General features: G+C 34.9%; 1 protein-coding gene and 1 long non-coding RNA gene across 17 annotated transcripts in view; one reads left to right on the top strand and one right to left on the bottom strand.

Annotated features, from left to right (window-relative positions):
* The window catches only part of myo16 (myosin XVI), a 360,917-nt gene that overhangs the window by 84,225 nt on the left and 264,529 nt on the right, over positions 1-12,163 (bottom strand). For all 16 annotated transcript variants that reach the window (XR_015499043.1, XR_015499042.1, XM_087267331.1 and 13 more), the window contains 3 exons: positions 10,851-11,051; positions 10,591-10,666; positions 9,885-10,057 (listed from right to left, as the gene is read on the bottom strand). Coding sequence is in view for 14 of the 16 variants with exons in the window: in XM_087267331.1 (XP_087123457.1) it covers positions 9,885-10,057; positions 10,591-10,666; positions 10,851-11,051 (450 nt within the window). In the remaining 2 variants the exon portion in view is untranslated. The remainder of the gene's footprint in view (positions 1-9,884; positions 10,058-10,590; positions 10,667-10,850; positions 11,052-12,163) is intronic.
* LOC147835238 (uncharacterized) overlaps positions 1-12,163 on the top strand; it is a 228,888-nt gene that overhangs the window by 169,050 nt on the left and 47,675 nt on the right. The window lies entirely within an intron of this gene.

The following is a 12,163-nucleotide window of genomic DNA, read 5'->3' as shown; positions in this document are numbered from 1 at the left end:
TATATTGCAATACTAACTAAATTTTTTTAATAAGTAATTTGTAATGGGTAATGGACTACATTTTCTAAAGAAATAGTTCACCCAAGAATGAAATAAAAATTATTTATTTATTCACCAACATTTTTAGGTTTCTTTTTTTATTAATGTAATGTAATGTAATGTAATGTGTATTTATATAGCACATTTATTGTGTTTGGCCATATACCCAAAGCGCTTCACAATCATGAGGGGGGGGTCTCTCCACACCACCACCAGTGTGCAGCATCCACTTGGATGATGCGACGGCTGCCACAGGACAACGGCGCCAGTGCGCTCACCACACACCAGCTATTGGTGAAGTGGAGAGACAGTTATAGAGCCAATTCGGTGGAAGGGGATGATTGGCAGGCCATGATCTTAAGGGCCGATAGAGGGACTTTGGCCAGGACAACGGGGTTACACCCCTGCTCTTTCACGAGAAGTGCCATGGGATTTTTAATGACCACAGATAGTCAGGACCTTGGTTTAATGTCTCATCCGAAAGACGGCGCCCACTGACAGTGTAGTGTCCCCTTCACTTTTACTGGGGCATTAGGACTCACACAGACCACAGGTTGAGCGCTCCCTGCTGGCCTCACTAACACCACGTCCAACAGCAACCTAGTGTCCCCTAGTGGTCTCTCATCCAGGTACTGACCAGGCTCAGCCCTGCTTAGCTAAAAATAGATCACTTTCCCAAACATGTTCTGAACAAATGTTATAGTTAATGGCTATCAGCTTTTTAACATTTTTTTACAACGTTTGCTTTTGTTAAAAAAAATTAATTAATTAAAATACAGGGTATGTGCAGGAAGCCTAAAGATAATATCAATACCTTTTTAAGACTTTTTAAAGACCCTCTCAAAGTATTTTAAGACCTCATCACCACTTTAAGTTCTAATCAGTATCAAACCTTGTTAAGAAATAGTTGTAGTTAAATAAATCAATGGAGCACAACCATGCAACTCAGATAAGCTTGGAAGAAACAAAGCTTGAAAGAATAAATTATGAGGTTGTTTTCAGCTATATGCTTCAGCCACTGTTCAAACTCATCCTTCTCCAACCAGAAGTACGCAAACTTACATTTTCCCTGTTTTGCTCTATGTTTTTGCTACATGTGGAGAGCATCACATCACCTTCCTGCGTTTGTTGCAAATTACGTATGTGACATCACCCGGACGCGAAGCTTGACTGGCCCAGGCTCGAACCAATCGTGTGGTTCGAGTATGCCGTTGCTAGTATTAGGAGGAAAATAAATATATTTATGCTTTTAATATATTTATGAAATATTTTGGACAACGCTTGAACAAAGTTTAAGACCTCGTAAAATACGATTAAGACTTATTAATACCTTTTAAGGGTCTTAATTTTCTCATAACTGATTGATCAACTTTTAATACTTTTTAAGACACCACGGACACCCTGTAATATATATAATATCCCTCAACATAATCTACTCAGCACTACAGATTACTTTCATTGTTTTGTATTCAGCAGTTGTGGCTATACTGTATATCTAAAAAAAATGCCATCACCTACATCTTGGATGGCCTCATAGTGAGCTTAAACTATAGCTTTAAACTTGCTTATGTTATCTTTAAATGAAATGTCACTTTGATATTTATTTTGCTAATGCAATGACATTCCTGCATTTTTAAGAATGACGCCGGTGCGTTGTACCAGGAGCGAGGAGACACTGTTCATCTCCATGCCCTTTAAAGATGATGTTGGCATGGCAACAGAGTTTTAGGAGAGCTATGAATGAATCATGCAAGTGCAAACAAACAAACACGCACTAGAATACACACATTTCTCTGTATCTCACCCAGAAGGGAAACACTGCCAGCAATATTTCTGTTACTACCAGACACTGCCGGCAAAAGGAGGCAAAATCTTTCTATCTAAAAAAAATATAAATATAAACTATATAATATAAACTATATAAACAATCAATAAAACATCACATTTTAAGTGACTTGTGGAGAATTAGTTTTTTTTTTTTTTTGTTCACTATTCACATCCAGTGTTTTGCCTTCAAATCTGACAGTGTCTATATATTTCTGTTGTCATGCTAAAAAAAAAAAAAAAAAAAAAAAAAAAAAAAAAAACAGCATGGGTCATCATGATAATACTGATCAGTACACTCTGTTCTTGAATCTCTGCTTACAGCCATGTCATGCTGAATTGAGTTTGAATGGTCTAATGGATCTAGGTCACCAATACAAAAGCAGCAAACTGAATATGAACTAAAGGTGCCTCAGGAACTGGATATAGTTCTGCTTTATCATCATCATCATCATGGCCTTTAACCCTGGAGGGGGTCTGTTGTTCTGGGAAATAATACACTAAATCACTATATACGGCAATTGTGGTTATAATGATAGTTCACTTATGATTGTGTGTCTGATTTTGCCTGTAGTGCATTTGGACATCTGCCTCATGTAATAAAGTGAGTGAATATTTATGCAGAATTAGGGCGATCTGGTGATCAGTAATTTCATCAGTGTTGAAAATAGAAGAAAAAAAAAACTTGAAATGTACATTTATAACAACTTTTAAATCCAACAAAAAAACAAGAAAATAAATACTTAAGATCTTAATCATTATTCTCTTTATATGTAGAAAGATTTGTTGCTATACTGCTGTAAAAATTGCAATTTTATTACGTGATAAAAAAAAATGTAATTAAAAATCAACAAAATATAAAGGTTTAGGCTAACACATTTTTGTTGTTGTTTAGAAAGAATAAAGCACAAAATACATTACGAATATTGGACGGAAGGTGTGCTACAAGCAATCTAAAAAAATAAATAAATAAATAATAACAAAAAAAATAGTAATAATACACACACACACACGCACACACACCCTAACCTGCCTAGTTAACCTAATTAACCTAGTTAAGCCTTTAAATGTCACTTTAAGCTGTATAGAAGTGTCTTGAAGAATATCTAGTCAAATATTATTTACTGTCATCATGGCAAAGATAAAATAAATCAGTTATCAGAAATGAGTTATTAAAACTATTATGTTTAGAAATGTGTTGAAAAAATCTCTCCGTCAAACAGAAATTGTGAGAAAAAAATAAACAAGCAGTCTATTAATTCGGGGGGCTAATAATTCTGACTTCAACTGTATATATATATATATATATATATATATATATATATATATATATATATATATATATATATATATATATATATATATATATATATATATATATATATATATATATATATATATATATATATATATATATATATATATATATATATATATATATATATATATATATATATAGTTTTGCTCATTCATCAATGGAACAGATTCAATCTGGAGATTTAAAAGTCAATATCAGTATAATGATAAAAAACAAGAAATCAATACTAATCCACCGAACCCTATCATCCGATTAACTGTTGTACTTTATCAACGTTGTGTGCGCAAAATAGTTACTAAACAGTCAGAAATGCACCACTGGAGAAATATTACCTCAGGCAAGATTCCCCCAAAGTATGAAATTTACTCGCCCCTCATGTGGTTATAGTCTCTTTCTTCTGTTGAACCCTAAAGAAGATTTATAAGATATTTCCATAGTAGGAAAAACATATATGGAAGTGAATGGTTACTGATCTTCAACATAAATTATTTTGTGTTTGAACAGATAAAATTAACTCAAACAGCTTTGGAACAAGTAAAGGTTGAGTAAATGATGACTATCCTTTTCAAACAACCATTTAGGTCAAATATTTTGACCCTTTAAAACCAACCACACATTCTTCCTAATTAGCAATGCTCAGTACAATACATTACTGGTTTACGCTGTAAAAAAATCTATGAATTTGCAGTTATACAACAACTTTAAACCTTTAAAAGTTTGAAAAAGTGACTTTTTAACATGTTTAATAAAAGCAACATAATGTTGCTTTCGCTTTGAGAGAAGATTATGTTACTTACCCCATTGGCAGATTATTTAACTTGTTTTAAAGTAAAAAAAAAAAAAAATCTGTTAATTTTGACTATTTTTTTCTGAAAACACGACAAAAAATGTTACTTTTTTTAGCAACTGAAAAAAGACTTTTTAGGTATTTGGAGTAAAAAAAAAACAAGACAAAAACTGTAAATAAGAAAAACATCTATCAAGTACATATCTGCATATTAGTAGGCTCCAAATTGAGGCCATTTTACTCCCCTTGGCTTGATCTCTCAGTGCTGAACTGTAGGCACATGAGAGAAATATTGGGAACACTCAGTTCATTAGCTTACAGAATCAAAAGACACTTTCCCTAGTGTCACGTTAAAGCAATTAAAGATGATATAATATTGTTTTCAAAACAAAACTGGTTCAAACTGTGCAGCGTAAAAAGAGACACTGTTTTTCTCGAGTCAAACAGCTGTTCTGGTTGAAAAGAAGGCCATGCAGATGCTGATGACACGGCTCAGTCATTTAGCTACTCAGTAGGAAAGAAAATGATTATTTTTCACAGCAAACTGCTGCTTTAAATCAAAATCTCTTTGGGGTGCCCTGATTCCCAGAAAACGCACAACACTAAAATCTATTTTCAGGAGACACACAACAAAAGAAAGTCCAATACTGTACAGTGCAACTTTTTTTTATCCCATTTCTCTCCTCAAAAGTCAAACCAAACCACTCGTTTTTGCGTCTCCCCCTCAAACCTCAGCTTGTTACTTCATATTACTGTCACTGACACTCTTGGGAACTGAACTAGTGCTTATGTAAGAGGGTTACCAGGGTATGTGGGTAACCAGGGGTGCCAGCGGCGCATGAATGGAGCCAATCGGAGAGCTCGTACATCACAGCACTGACCTCAATATAAACTGCAGAGATCTGATTAAAGACACAACCGGAACTGAAGAATTAAAGAGCGTTAAAGAAGATCGATAAAGGCAGGAGGGTGAATCTCAGAAAATGTGTCACAAACAACAACAAAAAAGAAACAATTAGTTATATTTTACAAAAGGATGAAGGATATTTTTGGATCATTAAGTCTGTTCGCATTGATCAAAACAGAACAAAATTCAACCTATAAAGTGCAAGATGGAAAAATAAAGATTTCCTATCAGAACAATACAAGTGTCATGTTTATTCTCTCTTTACATAATTTTGCATGTTAATTTGTATATTTCTATCACTCAAAGGAAGGAAAATCACAATAGGCTGAATTAAATGTCATTAGTTCATTATATAGTATAACAACAAGTCAGAATAAATATGATGTGTACCATTTTATAATAATACATCTTTCACACTGAATGACGTTAAGAGTAGTATTTCACCCCTATATTCACATGCACAAAAGATAATTAAGTATTGTTTTTATGTATATAAAACCTTTATGCTGGTTTAATTAGATGTGGATAATAAAATCAAACGTCACATAATTTTTTTTTCAATAACCCAGTGAATTTTCAACAGACTATTTTTAAATGACTTGAAAATAGGATGATTATTAAAATGCTCTGCACATGCAGTGGGTGTTTGTGTGGTGGGTTGGGTTAGGCAAAGCACCAATTAATTCATAATTTGTTCCCACAACTTATTAATTTGTGACCAGGTTTATTAATTCAATCTCTCATTTGAGGTCAATCATGGCTGTGCTGTACCAATTCGCTCCCGTACCGAGGTAAATTTAACTAAGGCAAATGAACAAATCACATGATTGACCTAAAGCATGCGGATGAATTAATAAACCTGGACACAAATTAAAAGGGAAACAAAACAAGAGAATGAATTAAATGATGGGTAATTCATATTTTGACCAATTGCCCTTTTTTTTTTTTTTTCTATCTAATATACCTATACTGTATAAAAAAAAGTATACACAATTCCTTCAAGTTCACACAAATCAATTTAAACTTAATTGTTTTTACAAATTTTAAGTGGATTGAACATAAAACAATGAAGTTGTAAAAAAAAAAAAAAAAAAACTCAAGAATGGTGTTGATTCAACTTATTTTAAATAAGCAGTTTGAACAAGCAGCAAAAATCTTTTTATGAGTATAGCTACATACAGTGAATCCGGAAAGTATTCACAGCACTTCACTTTTTCAGCATTTTTTTTATTTTTTTTATTTCACAGCCTCATTCCAAAATGGACTAAATTCATTTATTACCACAAAATTCTTCACACAATACCCCATAATGAAAATGTAAAAAAGATTTTTTGAAATTGTTGCAAATTTATTAAAAATAAAAAAAACCTGAAAAATCAGATGTACAAAAATATTGCTCAATATTTTGGTTATGCACCTTTGGCAGCAAGTAAAGCCTCAGGTCTGTTTGAATATGATGCCACAAGTTTGGCACACCTGACTTAGGGATTTTTTGTCCATTCCTCTTTGCAGTATCTCTCAAACTCTATCAGGTTGGATGGGAAGCAATGGTGTACAGCCAATTTGGCCAACTGAGGTCAAGAGCACTCTGAAGCAAGTTTTCATTCAGGATGTCTCCGTACATTTGCTGCATTCATCTTCCCCTCTATCCTGACTAGTCTTCCAGTTCCTGCTGCTGAAGTACATCCCCACAGCCTGATGCTGCCACCACCATGCTTCACTGTAGAGATGGTAGTAGCCTGGTGATGAGCGGTGCCTGGTTTTCTCCAAACGTAACACCTGGCATTTACTCCAATGTCCTAAGTCCAGATGCCTTTTGGCAAACTCCAGGCCGGGAGTGGCTTCCGTCTGGCAACTCTTCCATACAGGCCTGATTGGTGGATTGCTGCACAGATGGTTTTCCTTCTGTAAGTTTCTCCTCTCTCCACAGAAGAATGCTGGAGCTCAGAAAGAGTTATTGATCACTTCCCTGAGGCCCTTCTCCCCAATCACTCAGCTTAGATGGTTGGCCAGCTCTAGGAAGAGTCCTGGTGGTTCCAAACATCTTCCACTTAGACATCCCAAGTTGGGAAAAGTCATTTCCGGGGAATACAGAGTTGATTTGCGGGAGGTAGCGGGAGATTGGGTATCTGAGTAGGGGGGTACCTGAGTACGTGGGACGTACCTGAAGAGCAGTGGAGGTGAGTTGCGCAGGATGCGACATACCTGAAGAGCAGTGGGGGTGAGTTGCGTGTGACGAGGGATGCGGTGGAGAGAGGGGTGTGCAACATATTGCAAGGACCGGGCGGGAGACGCGCAATTTCCGGATCGATTATCATTCATTTGCAGGCATCCAGGAGGCTCTATGCATTTGCAGGATAGTCCCGCAACCTTCGGGAGACTTGGGATGTCTGTCCACTTACGTATGATGGAGGCCACTGTGCTCATTGGAACTTTCAGAGCAGCAGAAATTTTTCTGTAACCTTCCCCAGCCTTGTGCCTTGAGACAATCCTGTCTCCGAGGTCTACAGACAATTTCTTTGTCTTTATGCTCGGTTTGTGCTTTGACATGCACTGTCAACCCTGGGACCTTTTATAGACAGGTGTATGCCTTTTCAAATCATGGTCAATTAACTGAATTTAACACAGGTGAACTCCAGGTAAAATGCTGAAACATCTGAAGAATGATCGTTGGAAACAGAATGTACCTGAGCTCAATTTAGAGCTTTACAACAAAGGCTGTGAATACGCATGTACATGTGATTTTCAGTTTTTTTTATTTTGCATAAATTTGCAACAATTATTTTTTTATTTTTTTCACATTGTCATTATGGGGTATTGTGTGTAGAATTTTGAGGAAATAAATTATTTTAGTCCATTTTGGAATAAGGCTGTAACATAAAAATATGGAAAAGTGAAGCGCTATGAAGACTTTCTGGATGCACTGTCGATGCTCATGCAGTACCAAAACACACCATCCTGCGCCTGTCTTTTCCTTATAGCACACATCATCTTCCAGCAGTCAAATGGCAACAAATTCATGCTGTTGGTTGATTGATAAAAACACTTTACAACAAAAACAGTGTGCTTAAGAAATAATGGATCTGAATTAATTTTGACAAAAGGAAACAGGAACGGCTAGTGTGTACATATGGAATAAAATGGCGAATATAAACACCACAAGAATTGATAGAGTTTCATGTAAACACACAACCAAATCTTTCAATAGGAACTATTTTAATCAGAACATTAAAGGGTGTGCATGTAAACGTGGCTAGTGATAATAAAAGAAAGCACTAGACTGAAATAGGTGATTGAGAAAGCCAGCAAACAGGCCGCGTGACGCATCTCTGTGTTTTGTGCCTGCTGTGACGCTCGTGTTTTCTCTGAATGAGATTTCTGAAAGCTGATCAATGGACTGCATGTATTTGGGGTAACGCTGTCTAATTTAGGTCACTTCCGCAACACAGGCTCGATAAGCTAAAAATAGCTTGGCTTGGGAAAAGGCACGGTTTGTTCTGACAAGGTCTGGTCATGGGCCTGGCAGCGTCACGTGGGGAATGATCGTCACTTTTGTGGCTTATGATCGTCAGCGTGCGTGTTTGTGGAGGATTCAGAAGTCACGCTGACTAAACAACACGAGTCCTGAAGCATATACTGTACGTCATAGACTGAGGGAAGCCCACATTTACACAAGCTCAAAAGCAAACAAAGGCCTGTTAGGAATATTTCATCAAATACAGAGCATTTTCACCCCCATTCTCTCAATGAATCATTATTTTTGATCAATAAAAAGGGCACAATAAAAAGTAAAGGATCAGATAACTAAATACTTTACATAAAAAAAATAAGTACTGTGCTCTGCATAAATGAATACACCTCATTTTCAAAATGAATATTTTATTCCATTTCTCAGTGAATATAGGTATTATTTTTTGTGCATTTAAACAAAACAAATGTATTGAATGGATATTAGGGTATATAAATTTTGGACTGCTATCATAAGTTATTACGACCGTTAACATAAGCTCCAGACTTGGCTTCAGTACTACTGGCTAATCTAATGTATGTGCACACATATAATATTGTAAAGCTTCCGTTAGAAAATATTAATTTAAATAAGAGATTTTTGAGGGGTGCACTCATATATGTTGAGCGCTGTATGTGTGTTTATTAATGAATGAAAATGAAAATAAAATTTTTTATAATATTATACAATTATTGTTTATAAATTCTACTATATAAAATATTTATTTGAAAATATAAATTGATATATATAAAATAAGTATTACACATTTCTAAACTAAAATCTCAAAATTAATTATATATGCATTTATCAAGATATTATTGTAAATAATTAATATTAATTAAATATTTATAGAAATAAGCTTTTATTATTTAATTACATTTATTTATTATAATGAATTATATAAATAAAATATTTTCCAGATATATGAATTAATAAGCTACATGTATATGTGTTTGTCTGTGTGTATAATATTCTTTTTAACAAAACATAAAAAAATGTATTTAAAAAATCTTCATAACGTAAAATTACACAATACAAAATATACACAAAAATATGTGATTAATAATGAAAATGTATGCAAAATATGACAAAACTATATTATTAATTAAATTTTGTATTCTATTACTAAATTTATATATATATATATATATATATATATATATATATATATATATATATATATATTTATATATATTTATATATATATATATATATATATATATATATATATATATATATATATATATATATATATATATTTATATATATATATATTTTTTTTTATAATTAATATACATAAATTAAATTGTGTATAAAATTTTAAGCCAGCAAGAAGAAAAAAAATCAACGTTTGTAAGTATGTATTTGTTTAGGTTTGTGTTTGCATGTATAAAAATAAAAATAAAATAAAATAAAATAAAATAAAATAAAATAAAATAAAATAAAATAAAATAAAATAAAATAAAATAGTCTACAAAGTTTTACTGGTGTATTATTGTACCTTGTTCAGTTCCACATATTTCTTGGCGTCTCTGGCAGGATTTAGCGTGGTGCTTTTGTTTATCAGTGTGCCTTTGGGTCCACGGAGCTTCATGCGCTGGTGTTGAGGAACCAGTGAGCCGGTCTGAGTCAGTTTACACTGGAACATTTGATGGATGAGCACGTTCTCACTCGCTGTTCAGATGAGGGGGAAGAGAGAAACCATGAGAGGAAATAAACACAAAGCTACATGTGTTTAAAGCTTAATTACAGCAGGCGCCAGAGCTAATTGTTCCCCTCATTTACACTACCCCCCTCAAAGCACAACAGCGGCCCATTCAAAACCTTCTGACATGCTGAACATTTTATAATTGTTTTAAAGATAAACAAGCTGGCATTTTCCATGCATCCATTATATATATCAAACAATGTTGTAAACCTTTAACAATTGACTATGGAAGCCAATGGTTACAAAAAAACAAACAAACAAATAAACAAACAAACAAACATACTGGCATGTAATAATAGTAAATGGTAATAATGTTGATTTTTGGGTGAACTAACCCTTTAAAATATTAAATTCAAAACTGCCTTGGTAGTTAATGCAGCCTTGGTAAACTTAAGAGACTTGCTTCAAAAACTATAGTTTTGGTTGTGATGACAATTTATTTAGTTGTAGTAACTATAATTATAACAAAATAATTGTATCAGTAGCTGTTGTTCCTTACTTTTCATAACAAACAAGATGTTTTGAGGAAGAACATCCTTGTTCCTGTCCAGTGATCCGGTGAGGTCATAGGTCATCTGCAATACAAGACACAAACACAAGTTCAGTGCTAATAATAGCTATTGGTCTCAGGATGACAGGCTGTTGACTCTCCAATGGGCTTCTCAGAAGTGTGTGACTGAGGCTTTGTGTTTGTGTGTGAGGCACATGAGCATGACCTCAGCATGTACACATGTGAACTCGTGGTTTCCAGTAACTCACCTTGCCGGCAAAGTGTGTGACGGTAAACGATGGCCCCTGGTCTTTGGGCGGGGGGTTCCCATTGCCATCCTTGGTTGTGAGGGAGACGGCGTCTGTAGCGGAGGAATCCAGCTGGATCTGGAGGCGCTTGTAAAGGTTGACTTCACATGGCCTGAGGGACTGACTCTCCTCATCAATGATACACAGCACTCCCTGAGGCTTCTGAAACTCATACAACACACACAATGAAGTCTTTTGCGGACAAAGTAACATAGGAATATAAGTAATATAAGTCAATATTTCTATGGCTCTTTATAATATGTCACGATTGAGTTTTAATTTGCCTGTTGCACTTTTTGAATTTGGGGAACTTCCACCCAAACAAATGTTGTGCTCAAAATAAATAGTTTTGCTGCCATCTAGTAGCTAAGATGGTAATTGGAACACTAAATTAAGCATCAGCACACACTGAAACAATCAACGCAGACTCATTATTGATACGTACCCCTGCATACATCTATAGACAGTGTGAAATACATCTCAGGAGGTACGTTTTTGCCAGTGGCTGCTGTGTACACTTTTTCCGATTTCAAATTTCTCTTGCGAGTGCCATTCGCACCTGTTCTTCTCGCAAAAATTCACTAGAGGCTGCTGTCGTCTGACTGACTAAAACCCCCACACACCCCCTTCCCTAAACCCAACCGATTATGTTTTCAAAAGCACAGATTGACCTGCTCAGTTTGACCGACAGTGTTTTAAAAAGCAATCCAGAAAAAGCAAAGCCTTTGTGGACACCTGATTGTTTACCACATTTTCAGCTCTTACCACATTGTCACCCTGTTATTTACTTGCTTCATTTATTTTTTGCCTTTTGTTTTTGTTTTAATTGCTTTCTGGAATCATTCTTCACCGTACTCAAATCTTGTCATTGTGGTCATCTCCTCTCTGTGTCTTAAATCTGCCAACGTATGAGGTGAGCCATTGGGCAAACTGGTAACAGTGGAAAAGCCATCCACATGGAGGTAGGCAGTTAGCTGGTAGCATGAAAAAAACAGCCTTTGGTGGTGTTATAACACCCCGTATCATTTGTTTCTAATACGGAATGCGGCCATACTAAGCTCTGGCTATATAATTCGCACTTTCCAACTATGCATACAGGCAGGGGCGGACTGGCCATCTGGCAGTTCTGGCAAATGCCAGAAGGGCCGGACCATTTTTTAAATGTGGGCCGGTCAGCTATTTTTTTATTTTATTTATTTTTTCATATGTATTGTTTATCAAATGTAGGCAGCTTTTATCTTGTGCGAGATGTGAATATTATGATGATGATGGTG

This window comes from Danio rerio, chromosome 9 (genome assembly GCF_052040795.2).
Source record: "Danio rerio strain M-AB ecotype USA chromosome 9, GRCz13ab, whole genome shotgun sequence".
Classification (NCBI taxonomy): Eukaryota; Metazoa; Chordata; class Actinopteri; order Cypriniformes; family Danionidae; genus Danio; species Danio rerio.
Note: the sequence above shows the minus strand (reverse complement) of the source record. Positions and strands in the feature narration are given on the sequence as shown.